The sequence below is a fragment of the Xyrauchen texanus genome, chromosome 25 (genome assembly GCF_025860055.1).
Source record: "Xyrauchen texanus isolate HMW12.3.18 chromosome 25, RBS_HiC_50CHRs, whole genome shotgun sequence".
Lineage (NCBI taxonomy): Eukaryota > Metazoa > Chordata > Actinopteri > Cypriniformes > Catostomidae > Xyrauchen > Xyrauchen texanus.
The window spans coordinates 6,606,486-6,631,353 of NC_068300.1; the positions used below are offsets into that span (position 1 = coordinate 6,606,486).

A 24,868-nucleotide genomic window follows, 5' to 3' on the forward strand; every position below is an offset into this window, starting at 1 on the left:
GAAGCCATGCAATAAATGTGGCCAGTGGAATGTCCTGCACCATTGGTGCTACATTATATCTAAAATCATGTGGCTTGTTGAGGAGAGGCGTTCTATTGCATTTATATGTGATTGGACTTAAAATTTAGATTTCCTTACATCTAGATCTACACCAGAATATCATAGAGACCTAAGGGTGGACTCTTTTGGGCCAGTGAGCAACCACTCAGAACTCCCTACCAACACACAATAGACACATTGAAATGCAATTCTGAGAGTAGTTAGATGATTGGCCATTCGTGATCACATGACTATAGAGACGTACCAAAGTCACACAGTTTGAGCACATCATCAGAACTGATGAGGAGATTCTCTGGCTTGATATCTAGAGAGAGAAAGAGAGAGTGAGGGTTAAATAATACAATTGGTGAAGTATTGTCCTGTTTGTCAGTCCTCTGAGACTATTCTGTTCTTTTCTAAATTGATTGTTCCTTCCAACTACATTCAAAATAATCACAATTAGACATTTTTGGTCATGGTAGACTTTTGCTCTCTTTGCTCTGTTCTTATCTTGAAAGAAATTGATGCTTCTGTTTGTCAAGGATGCATTACAAGATAAAAAATGCAGCCCAAAACATTAGCAATGTTGAAAATAGTTATTATGTTGGTGTGACAAAGCAAACATACTGTTATTCTACAGACTTTAGCCGCTTTTCCACTATTGGGCCGAACTGTTCTCATTGCGAAACAGTGCTGTTTCATGCTGAGCCAGACCAGTTAGCATGGTTACGGTTTCTTTTTCCACCGTGGTGTCTGAATGTATGTAACAAATACGTTAGTTGTTGACTCCGCGAGAGGTAAACAATGGAGCGAGTACACAGTGGGCAGTGGTGGCTCAGCAGTTAAGGCTCTGGCTTACTGACCAGAAGGTTTGGGGCTGAAGCCCCAGTGCCGCCAAGATGCCACTGTTGTGCCCTTGAGTAATGCCCTTGACCCTATCTGCTCCAGGGGCGCCGTACCATGGCTGACCCTTCGCTCTGACCCCAGATTAGCTGGGATATGCGAAAAAAATAATTTAAATGTATAATGTGTAATGTGTGACAAAGAATAAAGGCTTCTTCTTCTGTGGAGGATGACCACATATTCCATTTGTTAAGACTGCTTGAGCTTTACTCTACTAAAGCACAGGAAAGACATGTCCCATTTTGCAAAGAGAAAAAGGCGAGAGGTTTACCATCATTTGCTGAGAGGTTATGCATGCCACCGGACATGAACACACAGAAAGGTCAAAGTTCACAGACTAGCTAAAAAGGGCATTTATTGACAAAATATTATACGAGTTATCTAATATGATATCATAATGACAATTGTAAGTCACCATGTACTAAAGCCATTCCACCAGAAAGGTTGAGCACGGTTGAGCATGGTTAGTTAACCGTGTTGAGAGCCTGGCAGAGAATGGTTTGTAATTGTGCCGTATCAAATCGTGCTCAATTGGAAATGCTAATAGATCTGTACCTCACTGTGCTAAGAACCATTTGACCTGATGGTGGAAAAGTAGCTTTTGTTTAGGGGTTTTCCCAAATCCCTAAACCAAGACCAAAATGATCAATTTTTACCCCTCCTCGAGTTTTCAATCACCAAACTCACTCGCATTGCTGTATCTTTTCGAACTAAACGGAATAACCGTCGCAGTAGATGATCAAAAATCCCCAAATTCCCATTGGCATTACATTGTCAGAAGGTCCAAACAGACCAACAGAATGCTTGTTAATTAAAACTCCATATAGTGAAAAAATCAATGTAAACAAATTAAGTTAGAGACCGTAAATGCAAGCTCATGCAAAGAAACTTCACAGTTCACTGTGTAAAAAGTTCAAGTTTGGCAAACACTGACCTGCGAACCTAGATGACGAGAGACGTGTGACCAATAGAAGTTGGAAACTTCACACACTCACCTCTTGGCTCAATTCAATTGACATTGAGTAGTGGTCTAAGCACATAACTGGTAATCTGGTAATCAGAAGGACGCTGGTTCGAGCCCCACAGCCACCACCATTGTGTCCTTGAGCAAGGCACTTAACTCCGGGGGGATTGTCGCTGTAATCAGGGCTCTGTAAGTCGCTTTGGATAATGCACAAATGCATAAATGTGAATGTAATTCAAATTTTGGTTTTAAAAATGGCCAAAAAGTCTATAAATTAATCAGTCTGTGGTTCTTTTAAGAGATGAAGGTTATTCCGTGCACTACTGTCTTGAAAGAAGAAATCAAACTGGACCTAACAAGGACAGAGAAGGAAGTTGATGACCTAGATGTTCAACGACAAGAAGACAAGAACATCAGTCTCTTGTTTGAGAAACACTCCTCAATGGTGCTAAACTGGCAGCTTCAATGACCAGTACATGACAAACACCAGTTTCATCTGCAACAGTGAAAAGAAGACTTTGTGATGCTGGCCTTTTAGATACACAAGAACAAAAGGGTAGAATGCAAAAGATTGAGTGGTAAACTTTTCTTCTTGCTACTGAAATTCTTGATCCATTTAACCTCGTGAGAACCGAGCGTGACTGCTGTGTGACTTTTTCATTTCCCTTTTTGATTTATAACAAGTAGCACCTAATAAACATGCAAAATAATTACAAAAAACAAAATTTTCTGAACAAATACTTTTCCTTAAAATATATGTCCTTATATGTTGACAGCGGGTCAAAGTTGTGTAATTTGTAATAATACCAAGCTATGCGGGGGCCTTGGTAGGTCATTGGTAAAGATGCTGGCTACCACACCTTGAGTTCATGAGTTAGAAATCCAGGGCGTGCTGAGTGACTCCAGCCAGGTCTCCTAAGCAACCAAATTGGCCTGGTTGCTAGGGAAGATAGAGTCACATGGGGTAACCTCGTCGTGGTCGCTATAATGTGGTTCTCGCTCTTGGTGGGGCACATGGTGAGTTGTGCATGATGCCGCGGTGGATGGCGTGAAGCCTCCGCATGCACTATGTCTCCGTGGCAACGCGATCAACAAGCCACGTGATAAGATGCATGGATTGACGGCCTCAGACTCTGAGGCAACTGGGATTCGACCTCCGCCACCCGGAATGAGGCAAGTCCCTACGCCACCACAAGGACTTTGGGAATTGGGTGCTCCAAATTGGGGAGATAAAGGAAAAAAAAAAAATCACACAAAAAATAAAATAAGTCATATTTTTTTTAAATCTAATTGTTTATTATATTTCCAGGAGTGATAGCTATTCATAATGGCCAGCATCATCCAATCACTGCCAACCATGTTAAAATAAAATTATACGTGATAAATTCTGAATCTATGTACTGATCATCATTGTCACGTGTCTGCCAAACATGTTGAGTGACCCAAACATCATCTGCAGCCTGAAACTGAACTTTTGGTCGCATTTTAGGAGTGAATGCACTTAGCTGTATAGAAAGCTATAGGATGCTCCCTTGCTCCCTATGTAGTGAATGACTTAACCTCCAGTGTGCTGTCTGTCTGCACTGGTCTCAAAACGGACCTTATTTTCATCCTAACTCCATTGTAGAGTGGAGGAGGGTGGGGCCGGGCTGGAACAATGCACGCCCGGTCCCCGATCAGCCTGATGGGGGCGCGCGAGGGATAAAGGAGGCAATACAACGTCCACGCATTTTCTTCCAAAAACATAATAATATCATAGTGATTCCAAACGTTTGAATGCTGGTGTAAGTGTTAATGTGTGTTAGTGTTACGCATACAGGTAAACTCTCACCTCTGTGGACGATGTCATTCTTATGGCACCAGTGAATGGCTTTGATCAGCTGATAGATGTAGTTCCGAACCTTGTCAGGTGGAGCGCCGTTGGGCATGTCCTCCAGCAGCTCCAACATGTTCTACACACATTCAATCATCTTAACAAATCTATTCAGAGGTAAATGGGGCTGAAGATCTATGTCTGTCTCTCTCTCACCTTCTCGACATACTCAAAGACGAGGTAGAGTTTCCCCCGCCGCCGAAACGCCTCCTTCAGCTCTACAATGTTTTCCTGCTTGAGCGTACGGAGCATCTTCAGCTCCCGCATGGTCGTCTCCTTCACCTCCTCATTTTCTGAATCGAGAGATAAACCGATCGACAGATAAAGGACAGCAGGACATGAGGTCAGTACCTCCTTTTAGGGTTATTGTATTTTTTATGAATGTTAGAGAGTAGTAACGTCAGAACAGGGCTTTTACTTTTTGAATGTACCCCAAAATACTTGGGTTACTTTTTCAAATAAGAAATGCACATAATATTAGTTATTTATTTACCTTATTTACAAAAAAAATAACATAAAAAAAACATAGGAAGGTATTCCTTTGTTCATAAGTACTTTATTAGCACTTTGTAGGGTAGATATTTGCTTATGTTAGGCAAAAGTAATTTTATATATACAGGTCTATTTACAGTATATACTGTATATATTAGTATATACATATACAATAGGATGGATGGATGGGTGGATGGATAGAAGGATGGATGAATGGAAGGATGGATGGGTGGATGGATGAATGGAAGGATGGATGGATGGATGGTGGATTGATAGAAGGATGGATGAATGGAAGGATGGAGGATGGATGGATAGAAGGGTGGATGGATGGCAGAATGGGTAGATGGATGAATGGAAGGATGGATGGATGAATGGAAGGATGGATGATGGATGGATGAATGGAAGGATGGATGGATGAATGAATGGAGGGATGGATGGATGGAAGTATGGATGGATGAATGGAAGGGTGGATGGGTGGATGGATAGAAGGATGGATGAATGGAAGGATGGAGGATGGATGGATAGAAGGGTGGATGGATGGCAGGATGGGTGGATGGATGAATGGAAGGATGGATGATGGATGGATGAATGAAAGGATGGATGATGGATGGAGGGATGGATGGATGAAGGATGGATGGATGAATGGAGGGATGGATGGATGAATGGAAGGATGGATGATGGATGGAAGTATGGATAGGTGAATGATGGATGAATGGAAGGATGGATGATGGAAGGATGGATGATGGATGGAAGTATGGATGGGTGAATGGAAGGATGGATAATGGATGGATGGATGGATGGATGGATGGATGATGGATGGATGGATAATACAATTTTTTTATATATATATACTGTATATATCGGTTTCGGCCAAAAATGTTCATGTCGGTGCATCACTAGTTAAAAGCTCACAAGTGGATCTGTTGCATGCATTTGTGGGATGTTTTGATACGGTTTTATCACCATAGCTACCATACCGGAAAACAATCTGGGAATTTTACTGCAATTTAAAAAGTTTAATTTATTCACATGGAATGCATTTTTAATTGAAATACTTCTAGACGTTAATTTCATTGAGAGCGTCTTTATATGGTGTAAACAAAACTCAATATCTTCTGATATTTTGAATATCGTAAGCATAACACAAGCTTTATAAACACTTGCGTGTGTCGTCTAAATAGAGAGGATGAGTCTTACCCTCACTGTCCTTGAACTTTTTAATGGCCACGATTTCATTTGTCTCCTGAAATAGAGAAACACACACACACACACACACACACACACACAGCGTCTGGTCATCAAGTGACAAACTTAGAAGCTGAACAGAATTTCAACACGTAAAGAGACACTGTAGTCGAGCGCCGGCATGATGGGAAAGAAGTTCATGTTACATGTCATTCACTCTATTCTCCTTGATTTGTCTACATAATAAATAATATACTGTATTTGTTTAAATGATGCATGGAAAACAGTGTCAGAAATTGTCATCATTCTGAGTGAGTTTGATTCATATATTGACAGACTATTCATGATATGATGCATTATTCAGTGCCGCAGGATGAATACAAACACTTTCCCCTCCAGAATGCTCAATTTTAGCAGCAAGAAAACTTTGGTAGTGATTTGTTTTGTCACATTATACTGATACATTTGTGATCAGACTTTCAAAACCTCTAGTCAGTCGTGCAGTCCACCGATAGAAGTAAAGGCATCCAACAGTAGGAATTACCTCTACAACCAACAGCACAGACTCTCCATCACTGTCGGTCTGAACAGCTCATTACACTCTCTCTCTCTCTCTCTCTCTCTCTCTCTCTCTCTCGCTGGCCTATTTTACTCTCTCTTTACACCTTCAGTGCTCTACTTACATTATCAGCGGCAAACAGAGAGAGAAAGCAAGAGTGAATGCAGCTTATACCACTGAAGTTTACTACAACACAAGAGACGTCATGAAAAAGCACAAGTGTGTTTGTGTGTACGTGCAGGCTTTAGGTTTGTTTGTAGTAAACAAAAAGAGAGCACAGGTGCTAAAACTGCTGATGACGGCAAATGTATAAACCTGACACAACGCGAACATCCCTGTACATTATGGGCCCTTTAAATTCTCCGGCTTTTGTTGAACTGTTGAGATATTTCTGGGACTCTTAAGGTCCTAAAGATCACAGGAGATCTATTTCTTGTCCTTCGTTAAGACCGAAACATGTCAGCGGCTGTCTATTTGCTGTCTGAAGCTCCCTGCAGGTGATCTGGCACATGTCAGAGGTCAACGGTGTTTACATCCATCCAGATATGTTATTTCACCTGTCATACATGTGCGTCTAACACACAAAGGGAGTGGTGGTTCATCAGTTACTTTTGACCCCTGCCTCATCTCAGACCGGGACTGATAGGCTATTGATTGATTGGCCTGTCAGATCTTGCACTCATTTTGATTGGTTGATTCTGTGAGAATGTTTGTGGTCATATATAAGGTTGTTAGAGCATTCAGAGACACTCCAGAGAGCTCATTACTGAGAAAGAATCAGAGTGCTGCCTATGGAGGTAAAACAGTATCAAAACATCTAACAAATGGAAAAAGTCTCGGTGCATTTGTAAATTAAGCATGCATGTGGATCTGTTGCGTGCATTTGTGGATTAAGTGTGAATGTGGATTATAGGGGTCAACACATTGTGACAAGGAGGAGGGCGTGGCCAGGCCGTGAGGGTCCATGGCTGGTGCTAAATCAGATGGCCGTGTGCATCTCTCTCTCTCTCTCTCTCTTGAAATGGCGTCTCCGACTCCCCTTGATCTCGCTCTCCCGCTGATCATCTGATTCAGTGCCAACCATGCACCCTCACAGTCTGGCCATGCCCTGCTCCTTGTCACAAACATACTCTTTTTTTTTTTTTATAATTTTATTCTCTTCCCTGAAGTCCACTTAGAATGTTATTAATGTTTTTTTTGTTGCACCAAACAGTCATAATTTATTCATATATAATAATTTTCCACCCTGTATCTGGCTCTCTGTCTGAAACGCCCAGTTTTAAGCTGTCTTTCATATCACTTTGATTTAATTGTAATAATTTCCTACAATGATACTTTCTATGTCCACTTATTATACTTCTTTTGATTGAGTGTGCATGTGGATATATTATGTACATTTGTGAGTTGCTGTATGCGTGTGAATCTGTTGCGTGCATTTGTGAGTTTTGATACTGTTTTATTTCCATAGCTACCATTACAGGAAAACAATCTGAGAATTTTACTGCAATGTATAAAAAAATTTAAGTTTACAGAGAACGTGTTTTTGTGTCCATCCGCTGTTTTTAAAAAAAAAATGTTGTATGTAAAAATGCGCTAGAGAAATGTCTTTGATTATTGAAATGCATTGTGCTGTTTTTTCGGTGTTTAACACAGGAGCGCTGTGTTTTTTAGATGCTGAGTCAAGTTAAAAAGAACTTATGCTGTATTCATTTCACTGCATCTAGCTTTTTTTCGGTGTGAACGCTCCCTAATGATACCTCTGACCCGTCTGAGCGGCACATGAAAGGATGTGAGTTTTACAAATACTATTAATCTGCCAAAACTACTCTTGAAAACATTAAGTGACATGCCAGGAATGCTGCAAGATTTGTGTTTTCTGTTGATTTTTATTAAATGAAAACATTTATGATTAATATAGCTGCAACGTTAATTGTCTGTTGGCAGAAATAAAAATGCCCCTTAAATGCCCTCTTTTTTACAAGGGAAAGGGGTGTGGAGAGAATATTGATCATGCCTTTGAGGTTTATTTTGCATTCAGTAATTAGTCGGCAAATACAGAATGTCTTGCCAACGTACAAGAGTCCTGTATAAGCGAATAAATGAGGATTTCATGTAGTGCATCTAAGACTACAGGGTTATTAATGACTACCGGGAGGAATTTATCATCCGTTGCTCAGCTCAGCATGAGTCTGTGAAAACTGAAAAGACAGACAGAAAACAGGAAGTTGAAATGAGGACAGACTAACCAAGAAAACATAAGAAAGACATGCAAAACATGACCAAAAAAACCACTATTCAGAGTAAGAAAAACTGCGCAAATCACATATTCATTCTTCCCATCGTCATGAATGAGGCCAAATGTGAAGGAGTGCATTGGGAATCAGTGTTTCCTTTCAAAACGTTGTGGCGAAAATATGCACTTTTGAAGATGTTTACCACATGACATTTTAATAACAAAACACTGAGCTTCGTGAGACCCAATACTCATGATAAATGTGTCTTGTCCGTGTATCTGCATGATAAGAACATGGACTGGGGTGTTAGGGATTGAACTGGTATATCTGAGCGCACAGGAAGATATCGCAACACCCTAAAGCGTCTGAACTCCATGATGATAAACAGGCCAACCAACCACAACAGGCAAAGAGTCATGATTAAAAACACAAAATTACCCCCCAAAAATTAGCCTCTCAAATGACTAGATGTGCAGGAAATTAGAATATAACAGGAATTAGCATGTCATGCATATTAATAACACACTGTGCTTCCTGATTGGTCAAGCCAAACGGAACCACACTGAGATAAAGACAATCTAAACAATACGAGATGGTGGTGAGACTTTAGCGAGTCCGCTCATGCTATTTTAATCTCTCTGACAGCATGACGCTAACGTCGCGCCATTTGCTTTTGCACCTACACAACAAAGCAGCAAGTGGAATCAGGATGATGGAGGAACTGTTTTCGAAAAGCCCTCCTGATGTTTTATAGTGTCTCCTAAAACATGAAGGTGATACATTTGGAGAGATCTAGTTGTCATACTGTCTGATGTGACCACACCACATACCTAAAATAACACAGCTCAGTCTCTCTGCAAGAATGGTACAATGGTTTTTGTCTGTAACACCCTCGTTCACACACACACACACACACACACACACACACACACACACACACACACACACACACACACACACACACACAGTCCTATTGAAATGACCTAATTTACACTCAATTACACACAAGCTCTCCCCTTCTTTGTTCTCTCCTCTTCTCGTCTAGTCACTTCTCTCTCTTCACGTCTCTACTAGTCTTTTCTCTTCTCATCTCTTTTCTTCTCATCTCGTCTTTTCTTGTCTCATCTCATTTCTTGTTGTCTGTTGTCTTCTTTTTTCTCATCTTTTCTAGTCTCTTCTCTTCTCCTCTCTTCATGTCTCTTCTCTTATTTTCTCGTCTCGTCTCATCTCGTCTCTTCTCTTATCTCTTCATGTCTCTTCGTCTCGTCTCTTCTCTTCTCATCCCTTCATGTCTCTTCTCTTCTTTTCTCGTCTCTTCTCCTCTCTTCATGTCTCTTCTCTTCTTTTCTCGTCTCTTCTCCTCTCTTCATGTCTCTTCTCTTCTTTTCTCGTCTCTTCTCCTCTCTTCATGTCTCTTCTCTTCTTTTCTCGTCTCGTCTCATCTCGTCTCTTCTCTTATCTCTTCATGTCTCTTCGTCTCGTCTCTTCTCTTCTCATCCCTTCATGTCTCTTCTCTTCTTTTCTCGTCTCTTCTCCTCTCTTCATGTCTCTTCTCTTCTTTTCTCGTCTCGTCTCTTCTCTTCTTTTCTCGTCTCTTCTTTTCTCTTCTCTTTTTTCTCTTCTCATCACTTCTCATATCTTCTCGTCTCCTCTCTTCTCATCTTTTCTCGTCCCTTCATGTCTCTTCACGTCTCGTCTTATCAATTCAATTCAAAGGGGCTTTATTGGCATGAATGTAAACAATACAATATTGCCAAAGCAGAACTACATCTTAATCTATACATTTAGTTTAACAAATTTAACACATATAAAAATAAATAATAAAAATAAATACAAAACAGGTTCAGAACTGCTGAAGACCACAGTGTTTAAATAACTGAAGAGAACTGACATATACTGACACATAAATGAATATACACACATAAACTGAGGGTCACTGTGGTGAACATTGGGGTGACACACGGGGGTAAAACACATAACACAGATTCACCCGCTGTCTCTCAGACTGTGACACGTTAAAACGTATCTTGCAGCCAGTGCTGCTGTGTGTCTGTGTGTCCATCTCAAAGTATTATGTTCTTTTGTTCTTGTTCTGTCATTGTTATAAATTTGTTAATTTATGCATATAAATGTCCCTTGTATTTTTAAATTTTGGGCAGTGAAGGAGAAAGTGCACCTCTGTCTCAACCTCACCTGTCGTACAGTGAGCACACACCCTTTCTTCTCTGGGTAACCATGTTTTTCTGTGTCTGCCTCTCTCGATGGCGAGACTGTGCTCACTGAGCCTGTACTTGCTCAGGATCTGTCTCTCTCTCTCACTGTCTGTCTCTCTCGATGGCGAGACTGTGCTCACTGAGCCTGTACTTGCTCAGGATCTGTCTCTCTCTCTCACTGTCTGCCTCTCTCGATGGCGAGACTGTGCTCAGACAGCCTGTACTTGCTCAGGATCTGTCTGTCTCTCTCACTGTCTGTCTCTCTCGATGGCGAGACTGTGCTCACTGAGCCTGTACTTGCTCAGGATCTGTCTCTGCTTTGTATCTCTGACAGTCAGGAGATACTCTTCCAATTCATACTTTGATTTTAGAGTCCGATAGAATTGTAATTTGCTTTGTGTTTTAGTTTCTTGATCCCAATGTTCCAGACCGGTGATTTGAGATTGTTTGATGATCTGATTTATTCTGATGTTTGGTTGTAAAGCAGTGCTGGTCTGAGGCTGGTTACTGTTAGTACTGTTAACCGGGTTAGTGAGTCTCAGAACCAGCTGACTGATGGGACTGTTTTCAGGGTTCAGTTCTTGGGTTTGTAGCGCTTTATAATGAAGCGACTCTGTGGGACTTGATTTTAAATGCATCCAAAAATTTAGAGATCTTTTTTGTATGTTAATGATCAATGGGAATCGGCCTAATTCTGCCCTGCATGCATTATTGGGTGTTTTCCTTTGTAGTTTTAAACTCATTTTGCAGAATTCTGTGTGTAGGGCTTCTGTTGGATGTTTGTCCCATCTAGTGTAGCTCTGATCACTGAGTGGACCCCATACCTCACTTCCATACAGCGCTAATGGGCTGTACGACACTATCAAAGATCTTACACCAGATTGGAATTGGTAATTCAGTATTATAGAACTTTTTCTTAATAGCGTATAGAGCTGTTCTAGCTTTAGTCACTTCTCTTCTCCTCTCTTCATGTCTCGTCACGTCTCTTCTCATCTCGTCTTGTCACGTCTCTTCTTTTCTCGTTTCTTCTCTTCTTTTCTCTTCTCATCTCGTCTAGTCACTTCTCTTCTCTTCACTTCTCTTATCTCTTCATGTCTCGTCACTTCTCTTCTTTTCTCTTCTCTTCTCATCTCTTCTCGTCTCGTCACTTCTCATCTCGTCTCGTCACTTCTCTTCTCTTCTTTTCTCGTTTCTTCTCTTCTTTTCTCGTCTCATCTCTTCTCATCTCTTCACGTCTCTTCTTTTCTCGTTTCTTCTCTTCTTTTCTCTTCTCGTCTCTTCACGTCTCTTCTCGTCTAGTCACTTCTCATATCTTCTCGTCTCATCACTTCTCTTCTCATTTCTTCATGTCTCTTCTCGTCTCGTCACTTCTCTTCTCTTCTTTTCTCGTTTCTTCTCTTCTTTTCTCGTCTCGTCTCTTCTCTTCTTTTCTCGTCTCTTCTCATCTCTTCACGTCTCTTCTTTTCTCGTTTCTTCTCTTCTTTTCTCTTCTCGTCTCTTCACATCTCTTCTCGTCTAGTCACTTCTCATATCTTCTCGTCTCCTCTCTTCTCATCTTTTCTCGTCTCTTCTCATCTCTTCACTTCTCTTCTCATCTCATCATGTCTCTTCTTGTCTCTTCTCGTCTCGTCACTTCTCTTCTTTTCTCGTTTCTTCTCTTCTTTTCTCTTCTCATCTCTTCTCATCTCGTCTAGTCACTTCTCTTCTCTTATCTCTTCATGTCTCATCACTTCTCTTCTCATTTCTTCATGTCTCTTCTCGTCTCGTCACTTCTCTTCTCATTTCTTCATGTCTATTCACGTCTCGTCTTGTCACTTCTCTTCTCCTCTCTTCATGTCTCTTCTCATCTCTTCTCGTCACTTCTCATCTCGTCTCGTCACTTCTCTTCTTTTCTCGTTTCTTCTCTTCTTTTCTCTTCTCATCTCTTCATGTCTCTTCTCATCTCGTCTAGTCACTTCTCTTCTCTTATCTCTTCATGTCTCATCACTTCTCTTCTCTCATCTCTTCTCATCTCGTCACTTCTCTTATCTCTTCATGTCTCCTCGTCTCGTCACTTCTCATCTCTTCTCGTCTCATCACTTCTCTTCTCATTTCTTCATGTCTCTTCTCGTCTCGTCACTTCTCTTCTCTTCTTTTCTCGTTTCTTCTCTTCTTTTCTCGTCTCGTCTCTTCTCTTCTTTTCTCGTCTCTTCTCATCTCTTCACGTCTCTTCTTTTCTCGTTTCTTCTCTTCTTTTCTCTTCTCGTCTCTTCACGTCTCTTCTCGTCTAGTCACTTCTCATATCTTCTCGTCTCCTCTCTTCTCATCTTTTCTTGTCTCTTCTCATCTCTTCACTTCTCTTCTCATCTCATCATGTCTCTTCTCGTCTCTTCTCGTCTCGTCACTTCTCTTATCTCTTCATGTCTCTTCTCGTCTCGTCATTTCTCTTCTTTTCTCGTTTCTTCTCTTCTTTTCTCTTCTCATCTCTTCTCTTCTCATCTTGTCTAGTCACTTCTCTTCTCTTATCTCTTCATGTCTCATCACTTCTCTTCTCATTTCTTCATGTCTCTTCTCGTCTCGTCACTTCTCTTATCCCTTCATGTCTCTTCACGTCTCGTCTTGTCACTTCTCTTCTCCTCTCTTCATGTCACTTCTCTTCTCATCTCGTCTCGTCACTTCTCTTCTTTTCTCTTCTCATCTCTTCACGTCTCTTCTCATCTCGTCTAGTCACTTCTCTTCTCTTATCTCTTCATGTCTCATCACTTCTCTTCCCTCATCTCTTCTCATCTCGTCCCTTCTCTTATCTCTTCATGTCTCCTCGTCTCGTCACTTCTCATCTCTTCTCGTCACTTCTCTTCTTTTCTCGTTTCTTCTCTTCTTTTCTCTTATCTCTTCTCTTCTCATCTCTTCTCATCTCTTCTAGTCACTTCTCTTATCTCTTCATGTCTTCTCGTCTCATCACTTCTCTTCTCATTTCTTCATGTCTCTTCTTGTCTCGTCACTTCTCTTATCTCTTCATGTCTCTTCTCGTCTCGTCACTTCTCTTCTTTTCTCATTTCTCTTCTAGTCTTTTCTTGTCTCTTCTGATCACTTCTCGCCTCTTCTCCAGAGGAAAGTGTCATTTCTCAGATATTTCTCTTTTATACCTTTAAGTAGCAACTTTTTCTCAGATGTTTTTTCAATATCAATAGACAGATATATCAATTTAGATATAAAATTCATGTGGATATCATAGCTCTGATCATTAAGTTTCAGGAAGTTTGATGAGAAACTTCAAACTGAAATCTTTGACTTTTGACTGCAGATTTTATCTTGGCGAAAAACTGCTCAAATGACCCATTTCACACTTTCTGCACTAACCAGATGCTGCATGTGGTGTTGGGGAGCTATAGAAAAATGTAAAAATCTATATTTTCTAGGAAACGCTTACGAAAGGTTGCATTTGAAATGCAGATGGTCAGCATTCAATAAAGCCTGATCTCTGGTTTCACTGTGTGACACATCCATCACATCTGGTCTCAGAACAGTTTTGCTATTCTCTCTTATACTTTCATTAGTCATGTCACACTGAGACATCAGAGTGTGTGTTTCGCTGATAAAACCATATAACACACACACACCGAGCACCTGTGTTCACCCTGAAACAGCTGGGAAAATCACTGAGTGTACATAAATAGCTCATGTATAAAGAGGTTGAGTCCAGGGCCACGTTTCAGAACAACCTACATATCCTCCTCATTCTAGCATCAAGACCCAATGCCATAATGACTGCATCTATTTATTTCATCTGCTATTTTAAAAGCAGAGAAAACATTTATGAACAAAAAGCTCTTGCAGAGCAAATGAAACGGTGGATCTGGATATGCATTAAAATGTCTTCGTAATGTCTTCGCATAATCAGAATGTCAGTAAATCTACTGTATTGTCTTTTTGTGAAACGTTTTACATGAAATGTGTGCTTGTACTATCTGTAAAATAAATGCCACTTGCTCTGATATTTTTCCATCTAATTCAGTGACATTCATACATTTAAGTCTTATCTAATACTTTTTTGGCCATTGTTTACAAACAAAGTGACTCTGACTGAAATACAATAACAAAATACAACAAGATGGTTCTGAATTTTACATGACAGATCTTGAACCAGCATTACGAATGAAAAACATGAAAAACATTCAGTAGAAACCAACAGATTTTTTCATTCTTGACCGAGAAACAACAGCTGAATAAACGGCTCATGGGAAACTGATCTTTAGTATTTGTGTGAGCTGTTATTTTGGATTTCTCCAGGTGTTTCTGTGTGAAGAAGCTTTTCAATATTTACCACAAAACCAACAGAGGTGAACCACTGCACCTCTGTTTGTGTGTTGTGGATCTTATTGATCTGTTCAAGGCCGTAGGTGAGATCCAGACCTGATCAATGGACTGAGAAAACATTTCAAGCCAGATATTGCTCAGACGCGCTCACAAACAGACTCGTGGGAGCGTTTGAGAATCTCACACTCAAATGAAACTGCATTCAAATTAAACATCCATTAACAACATGAAAAAAGTGTTTATTTGTACCCATAGTTCTTGGCATGGCTGAGTGCGATTGCATAATTAGTGTTTTACAAATTAATTGTAAATATTCCATGAGCATTCGTGAGCTCTAAAGGGCCTGCGGTTTCTCTGAAGCTTTTTAATTTTGATAAAAGACACTCGGGTCATGTTGGGGTAGGGAATTAAATAGGGTGAACTGCTCAAACGAGATGTGCAGGTTTGTTTAATCCATTCAAAAGCATGTCAAGACTTGTTTGGAGAAAAATGGGCAAATCCACAAAGTATTTTTAAAGCGTAGTGTGATTAAGACTAGATTGGGCGGTAACCGCTACCGCACCTACCAGACAAAGACACACATCCATCAAAAATTGTGTACCATGTTTGTGCAAGTGAAAAGTGAAATGAATAATAGCTCAGGTAAAAAATTTTTTTTTCTATGACCATTACTTGGTCATAAAATGTGATCTCATCTTCATCAAAGTCCCAAATATAGACAAAGTACAATAGCTAACAACATAAAAACAATTATAGTCTTTCATGTCTTTTTTGAACATCCAATTAAACATTCACAGTGCTGTGGAAAATAAGTGAACCCCTAGGATAGGACTAATTATGTCACCAAATCCTAATTAGAGTCAGGAGTTGGCAAACTGGCATCCAATTAATGAAGTGAGATTGGAGGTGTGGGTTAGAGCTACTTTGATTTAAAAAAAAGCACTCAAATATTTTGAGTTTGCTATTTAAAAGAAGCATCTGTTGATGTGGACCATGCCTCACAAAAAAGAGATCTCAGAAGAGCTACGACCAAGAATTGTTGCTTTGCATAAAGCTGGAAAGGGTTACAAAGTTATCTTGAAGAGTTTAGATATTCATCTGTCCACAGTTAGACAAACTGTCTATAAATGGAGATAATTTAGTACTGTGGGTACTCTCACTAGAAGTGGCTGTTAGATATTCATCTGTCCACAGTTAGACAAACTGTCTATAAATGGAGATGATTTAGTACTATAGGTGCTCTCACTAGAAGTGGCTGTTAGATATTCATCTGTCCACAGTGAGACAAACTGTCTATATATGGAGATAATTTAGTACTGTGGGTACTCTCACTAGAAGTGGCCGTCCAGCCAAGCGTATTTAAACCGCAGAATGCTCAATGAGCTTAAAAAGGACCCTAGAGTGACAGATAAAGACTTAATGGAAACTGGTTAACATCTCTGTTCATGAGTCTACTATACAGAAAACTTTAAACAGTCCTAGTGTTCATGGCAGGACACCATGAAGGAAGCTGCTGCTTTCCAACAAAAACATTGTGGCATGCCTACATTTTGCCAAAACATTTTTTGCTCAACAATATCCTTATAACATTAAAAATCCAAGACATTTCAGTTAAAAGCACAGATTTCCATTAGCATCCTACATTTAATAATAAGCATATCCGCTAACCACTATGCCATGGCTCTGAGTCTGACCTGAGTCAATTTCACTTTCATTCAGCTCCATTATTCGAAATCAACACATTAGTTCAACACACGTTTCTCTTTGCACTTTTCCCACAACACAAACGCAACCATAACAAAGAACATCACATGATCTCGGTCCACCGCCTGAGCTAACTTGGTTAGCCGTCGAGTGAACATCATTCCGCACAGCTGTTCAGCAGGAAAAGACTGCAGGTGTGAGCGGCAGATGGCGTGAACTCTGTTTGTGTGGGTCACGTCAGAGAGAGAAGAGAAAGAGGGAAACTGTGTCGTGTTTAACAGAACGAGGCCAAGACTGCCACAGCGAGACCATCTGTGTGACGGCCAAGGGGTAACAGACCAGCACTGCTCATGACCGGAGGAGATATTAATAGATAAAACCAGCATATGTCACATCAACAGCACTGAACTCAAACCTGCTACCACTGTTACGGTTCTGTGACCACTGGTTATGTTGGCAATGGAAACTAGCGTACTGTTTACTGCACAGTATACAATGCATACTGCATACTATAAACGTTTCAAACAGTAGTATGCTACATATGGCAAATGGACCATTTTTACTTGGTTGACAATAAAAATGGGCAAAAAAAAGGAAAAAGCAAAGTGAGCCATATCCAGAGACAGAACATAGCAGAGACTGCCAATAAGCAACCACTTTACAACCATCCGGAACACCCTAGCAACAGCACAGCAGCATGCTGGCAACCCCCAATAACACCCTAACATTGTGGCGCATGTCATATATCATTTCTGGTTCATTTATCACACTGTAAATTGATACAGTATTCCACACAGTGTGCTATGGTTGTGTTCTTTCCATTTTAGCAAATCCAGTCGGTCATCTCCCAGATAGCACACGTACATCTCTGAGATGCCTGTTTAAGAGCGTTTCATCTGGAAAGCATCATAATCTAATTAACATCTGCTAAACATCTTAAAAAGATCAGATTTGCAAACATTTTAAATCATAAATGCCTCAAAGACATCTGCCGATGTCTTAATGACATCTGAAAGAAAATGTATTATAGACGTATTGCAGATGAGCAAACGTAAACAACCACGTCTTCCAGATGTAAACACACACATGAAACAGACGTCTGGGTGATGTACGTGTGCTATCAGGTCTAGGAAATTACATGCATTGGCCTACAGAAATTTTGCAAATTGTGCACAGTAGGGCTGGGTAAAAATATAGATTTTCCCAATGATCTTCATTTGAATGGTCCAGATATTGGCTTTTTTTCCCCAATTTGGAACAGCCAATTCCCAATCCGCTCTAAGGCCTCATGGTGGTGTAGTGGCTCGCCTCAATCCGAGTGGTGGAGGACGAATCTCAGTTGCCTCAGCGTCTGAGACCGTCAATCCGAGCATCTTATCACGTGGCTTGTTGAGTGCTTTACCGCGGAGACGTAGCTCGTGCGGAGGCTTCACGCTATCCTCCACGGCATCCACGCAATACTCACCACGCGCCCCACTGAGAGCAAGAACCACGTTATAGCAACCACAAGGAGGTTACCTTATGTGACTCTACCCACCCTAGCAACTGGGCCAATTTGGTTGCTTAGGAGACCTGGATGGAGTCACCCAAAATGGAAAATCTGTATCGATACCCAGCCCAAGTGCACAGTATGTCAGGATCCTGCCTCTGGTTTCTGGTTTACTGGTCGGATCCTGACACCGATGCACTGTTCTTTCTTTTCTTTTACTTTGTGTCCATGTGCTCCTCTGCCCATCTGTTCGGGATATGTTTGTGTTCAGTTTTTGCATCCTGTTTTTGTCTAAATAAAAGACTTATTGAAGACTTTGGCAGTCTGCATGTGGGTACTTCCTGACAAATCCCTGACACAGTATTCATACTACATCCTACTTATTTCCCAATTAGTACATAGTACGCCATTCCAAACATACCCCAAATATAAAGCCCAGCAAAACTGGCTTCAGATGAGGCGGAATCAGTGTGTTTGCATTAGGCATGTGATGTATTCGGTAATACGATATTTCACAGTAATTAACATGCTCAATATTGTAATCGTGGGACTTAAATAATTCTTGATAACCTTTTAGCCTAATCGTTTAGGCACAGTAGTTTTTTCCATCAACGAATCAAGATTCACAACACTGGGTTTATGTGGCATGACTGTCTCATGCACACTCTAATGTAAACCAACTTGGACAGGAAGCATGGCTTTTTATCTGCCTTTTAAAAGGGTTGAGTCAGAAGTGTGGAAGTATTTTTCGGCTCGGCTCGCTTGGAACCTCGACCGAGGTGGTACTAAAATAAGTATCAGATACCAGGTACAATCCACAGTGGAAAACCCCACAAGCGAGCCGAGCCGATAATAAATGTGACATCAAAATCCTGCAGATCACTGATTGGTCAGAGAGATTCGTCACTACCAGCGTCACTGGATTTCCGACACATGACATCAACCCACTAGTTTTATAGTTAATTACTTACACTTTACATAGCATATGGATGATGCGACGGCAGCCATAGTGCACCAGAACGCCCACCACACACACCAGCTATTGGTGGGTAGGAGAGAGTAGAGTGATGTAGCCAATTCAGGGATGGAGATTTATACGAGGCCATGATAGATAGGGGCCGATGGGGGGAATTTGGCCATTTGGGATTTTTAATGACCACAGAGAGTCAGGACCTCGGTTTAACATCTCAATCGAAGGACGGTGCCTTTTTACAGTATAGTGTCCCCGTCACTATATGGGGGCATTAGGACCCTCACAGACCGCAGTGTGAGCACCCCCTGTTGCCCTCCATAATACCACTTCCAGCAGCAACCTTGGTTTTCCCCAGGAAATCTCCCATCCAACCCTCAACCCTGCTTAGCTTTAGTGGGCAACCAGGCAAGAGCTGCAGGGTGATATGGCTGCTGGCATCAGCAATAGCAGTAGCAACAAGTAGTTAGCAACAGCGATAGCAGTATCATTTGTTCACGTTACTTTTGTAATTTAAAAAGAAATGGCTGTGCGCAAAACCACGCCATGGTCAATAAACGAGGTGCAGACGGTCCACTCGTTAGCGACGAACGAAACGTCGTAAAACAAAAAAGTCTTTCAGGAAGTGTCTCAGCTGTTGGCTGCACACGGCTAACACCGGACCTACCAACAGTGAAGGGAAGAGTTAAAAAAACCTTAAAAGTGACTACAGAACCATCAAGGAAGAGTGGAAGTGGTTCGACCAAATGGACTATCTATGACAATAGACCGGCGAGCAATGGGAGGGAGAGTGCCCTGGAATCAGCAACGGCGTTATTGGAGTCCACGATGGAGGATGGTATGTTTTGTTACTTTAACTCTATACTCTTCTTGAAAGCTTCACTTTATTTAGTTGAGCAGCTACTGGAAGCTTCTAAAACAACCAGACCAATTTAACTGTTACACTTGTGTAAAATCACCATGCAACAACTGCTTTATGTAGCGCAGTGAGCTAGTAGCTAACAGTTAGCAGTTGTGTTATTATTTTGGTCAGTTTGTGTCGTGTTTAAGATGATGTCACGGCAGTAGAGGCGGCGCAACTATGACGATCAGCCTATAATCCCACCCACGCTGAGGCGGCACTAAACTGCAGTGGAAATGCAAGCTCAGAAAAGTAAAGTGAGTAGAGTCAAGTTGAACCGTAACGTGCCATAAGACACTCCATCGTGAAGAACCGAGAACATCTACAAAGAAAACTTACCTTGTGTCTGCACTTCAGGACAACACCGTAAGCTCCTGCGAGAGAGAGAGAGAGAGAGAGAGAGAGAGAGAGAGAGAGAGAGAGAGAGAGAGAAAAACAGATTTTATGAGTCAGAAGAACTCATTACCAGTCATTACTGTGTCTTTGTAAACACGATTCTCTCCAAATGCATGCCAATGTGCCAAAACCTGTCTAAAAAGCCAAAGTGTGATTTGTATGCCAAATAAAGTGATTGAAAGTAGATCATGGTAAAAATGAGGCATTCATTTACACGTTTACCTGCTGTCACATCTAGAGTGAGAGATTTTAAGAGAGGTGTAAGAACATCCTGTTTTCATTCAAGACCTCTGGGACACAAAAGCAACAGAGGGTCCAATTGCTGCCAACAGTTTTTTTTAATCAGGAGAACTCATTAAAAATCTCGCATTAGCATGTTTAGCCCAAACAATCCACAAACTGGCACTCAGGTGTGAGTAAACGAGAGCCATTTTTTAGTTTTAAGTGTCTGTGTGTGCCTGTTTACAGGCTGTGCGTTAAGCTGTGGTATGGTTTTGGCACTGTAGAGGATATCAGCTCTATCTGTGGCACAAATCTATGGTCCCTTAGGAGCTGCAGTTCTGAGCACAAGTGAGGAACCCGTCCAACAGATCTGGGCTGGTATCCGAGGGGAATCTCGTTTGCTAAGGCAACTTCATCTGTTATACGAATAAGAATGAGACCTTAAATCACGCGGCTTGTTGAGGAGAGCTGTGCTATCACTAGCGCCTTATGAATTCCACATTGTGATAACACAGACACAATCGCGGAATTCATACAAATGTAAATAAAGAAGTAATTAACTATTAAACGCGGAATTCCCCCCTTTTTTACATATTTAGGAACAAAATAATGTATTAATGCTCAATCAAATTAAAATCGTGACATGTCCTGGTGTGAAAATTAACAGACCACCAAACAGCATCACTTTGATCCAGACACCTGGATCATCTCTTAAACATGCAGAACATGCACTTAACGGATATATGCCAGGTTATAACACACTTCAACATAATTTGATGAATATTTGATTCATTACTGCTGAAATGATCAGTTAAAAATTTTCAAAAACATCTCTTTTATATAAGATATGTTATTACTACCTACTTTGGTGGTAATAATGTAATGTAAATTATGCATGGCAAATTGTTGCAAGTTTTGTGAATGATGTGCAATCTTTAATGAGCCTAAAAATTTGCACTGAAATACCATGCACTAAAGTTGTGCAACTGTTTAGTGAATCTGCCCCTCAATGTGTGGATGTGTGAAGCCAGCCGCTCACTCACTGATAACACCTCATCATAAGCATCACATGCACTCTGTGTTTGTAATAGATTACAGACAGCAGAGCGTGCATTAAGCTTGAAGTGTGCAGCACATGCAGACTTTATATTTATATAATTAAATCACAGCCTTTCCCGGTCACATTATGCCATATAGTGAACTGCTTATCCAGAGGTGTAAAGCTGTTGTCAAAAACATACAAAATCAAAACGCTTAATTTCCGTCAAAATAAAAGCTCAATTTAACTAGAGCTTGAAATTGAAGAAATGGTCAAAAATATAAAAAATTAAAAGCTTAATTTGGCTTTCCGTCAAAATAAAAGCCTAATTTAACTAAATGCGTGAAATTGTCAAAAATATACAAAATCAAAAGCTTAATTCGGCTTTCCGTCAAAATAAAAACCCAATTTAACTAGATGCGTGAAATTGAAGAAATTGTCAAAAATATACAAAATCAAAAGCTTAATTCGGCTTTCCGTCAAAATAAAAGCCTAATTTAACTAGATGCATGAAATGTAAGAAATTGTCAAAAACATACAAAATCGAAACGCTTAATTCGGCTTTCCATCAAAATAAAAGCCCAATTTAACGAGATGCGTGAAATTTAAGAAATTGTCAAAAACATACAAAATCGAAACGCTTAATTCGGCTTTCCATCAAAATAAAAGCCAAATTTAACTAGATGCGTGAAATTGTCAAAAACATACAAAATCGAAACGCTTAATTCGGCTTTCCGTCAAAATAAAAGCCAAATTTAACTAGATGCGTGAAATTGTCAAAAATATACAAAATCAAAATGCTTAATTCGGCTATCCAAGTTTTGTGACTGCAGAAAATGGGGGGGGTTACATAGACCCAGTTACATGCCCATTTTAGAGGGGATGCTAAAGAATGTAGAATGCCCTTTTTAAAATATAATATAATAATATAATAATTATTATTATTCTAATCCTTACAAAAAAATAGGACCTCCAAACATTCAGTGATTGGGCCCCAACAACTGGAACCACTGCACACTATTGAATCAAGTTCAGCCAAATAGTTGTTGTTTTTTTGGAGTGCACTATAGTGAAAATAGCTGAGCTGTCACACTACTGAAAAATATAGTTACATTAGTAACATGGATGGCAACAGTTTTGACATTTTTTGCCACAGTTTATGATGGCCAACTGGTGTTACACACTATGTTCAGTTAATGTAAACATAGATGCCACTCCCTCAATTTTTCGGCAGTGTATTCGGTTGTAGAATGCATTTGTCATTCTTGTAAACAACTAAACACTGTGTGGACAGAACCAAATTAGATGAGGAGTGACAACTAGCTGCAGTGTGAATGTGGCTATGGAGTAAATCTCTATGAAATTGCTGGATTTTCAATTAGCTATGAGCGGTAAGAGGGTAAACGTTGGCGCCATTGTGCCATGGTGTCTGTCAGAACGATGGAATACAAGAGAAGAGAGAGCAGCTGACAAAAGATTAAACTACTGACAGCCAACAGAGAGAGACCAGAAACTGATCTACTGACAGCTGAACACACAGCACGTCAGACATACACACACAATGCCAAATACAAACATGTATATGGACACACAAACACACACTCTCTATCAATTTGAGAGCATATGATCATGCGCTCAGATTGTTTCCACATTATTATGTGCTAATCCGGATTATATCACATAATCTCCCATCCTCATGATCTTTATCATCGCTCTTCTGGGCCGTGTGCCACTTTCCTTCCAACACAGATTAGCTTTTGATATGAATAAGCAATAAATTCCTTCTAAAATGATTATTAGTGGTGCTTGCTAAGGTACGCATTACTAGTAGCTATGATTAGTGATTTGAACAAACCCCTAAAATGGATTAAAAAGAGGTTTCCGAGCCATACTGTATCTAGCGACCAGAATATCATAACAAACGTTTCCAATATTGGGTCAAATTAGGGCATGCTAGTGTGTGCCAGGGCCAGTTGCATTCCCGCTGTCACTTCCGGGGCTTCAACATGCCACCTCTGGGCTTTCTCGGGGCCAATAACCTTTGGCCCACCAATTACCCATGGGCGAAGCAAGGCCAACTGGGGATTGAGACAGGGTCAATTTCAAACATAGCTTTCAGGTCAGAGGTTTCAGCACCAAGATCGCCAAACTTGCCAGGTTGTGCATCCAGTGCACAATGGTAAAGGTTCGTGAAAAACACAATAGAAATCTGTTAAAATGCACAATGGACAAAGCAGTGCCCAAAGATCATGGTTTGAGATCATGTTGGTGTTTTGGGACATCGTCCCACTCTCAGTGGAGAGACCACTCAAGACACCATGGCGGATACAGTTGGTTAGTTGTTAACGCTATCATATCTTGCTAGCTAGCTAATGTAGTAAACAATGTAGTAACTCGATATTCTAGATAACTGAATAACATGATAACTCAATTTGAGTTCCCTCTTGGTTGTTAAATGGGAGGGGTGTGTGACATTGGCACCAGGGCGGCATATTAAGGGCGGGATATAGGGCAATGCTGCGGGGCTATTTGCCCGAAGGTGGGACAAAGATCAATTTTGGCCCTGGCTGGCCAGTTGATAGCCCTGACTCGCACTGGCCTGATAGTAGAAAAGCGGCTATAGAGACTTGAGGGTGGACTCTTTTGACTTGGGCCAGTAAGCCACCACTCAGAATACCCTTGTTACCGCATAGCAACACACAAAAAAACACTCTCCACAACTAGCATTGTGGTGGTGTGTTCTCCACAGGGAATTTCCACTTGCATTTTGTTCAACTGATAATTAACAGAATACTGTAGACTGACCTAAAACAAGTTTAGACTCATTTTCTGGGTCTGGAAAAACATGTGAAAGACACAGCACACATCCAACGATCACACCACACACACAAAACACACACAGAATACACTCTTCGCAGTGTTAGTGGGGCATCGGTGTGTAAGAGATAGATGGAAGAGTAAAAATAACCCCATCTCCTGAGACTTTTGCTACACCCTCATTCAAAATGTACAGAGCAAGAGAGAGAAAGAGATAGAGAGAGGTTGACTTCACACAACTCAACATAAAATGCCACTATATCTCATCTAATGTAAACTACATTTTTTTTATTTTCTGATGAAACTGTGAGTGGTGCTTGCCTGTCTGAGAGGTTTTTAGCATGTTGCTATATGGTTTCTGAGGTGTTCTGAGTGGTTGCTTACTGGCACATTTCAAAAGAGTCCACCCTCAAGCATCTATGATATTCTGGTCTGTAGATATGGCTTGGGTCCATCCTTCAATGTCTATGGGAATTTTTTCACCACCTTTGTTGTCCTCCAGGTAAATATGGTAAGTCTGATTGCTTTGTAAAGTAACAGTACACATCTCCTCAACAAGCTGCATGATTAGA

General features: G+C 40.6%; 1 protein-coding gene across 4 annotated transcripts in view; it reads right to left on the minus strand.

Moving 5' to 3' along the window:
- The window catches only part of LOC127618880 (cyclin-dependent kinase-like 5), a 53,763-nt gene that overhangs the window by 18,411 nt on the left and 10,484 nt on the right, over window positions 1-24,868 (minus strand). For all 4 annotated transcript variants that reach the window (XM_052091555.1, XM_052091556.1, XM_052091552.1 and 1 more), the window contains exons 3-7: window positions 20,162-20,196; window positions 5,469-5,514; window positions 3,936-4,072; window positions 3,738-3,858; window positions 305-364 (exon numbers count right to left, since the gene is read on the minus strand). In XM_052091555.1, coding sequence (XP_051947515.1) covers window positions 305-364; window positions 3,738-3,858; window positions 3,936-4,072; window positions 5,469-5,514; window positions 20,162-20,196 — 399 coding nt within the window. The remainder of the gene's footprint in view (window positions 1-304; window positions 365-3,737; window positions 3,859-3,935; window positions 4,073-5,468; window positions 5,515-20,161; window positions 20,197-24,868) is intronic.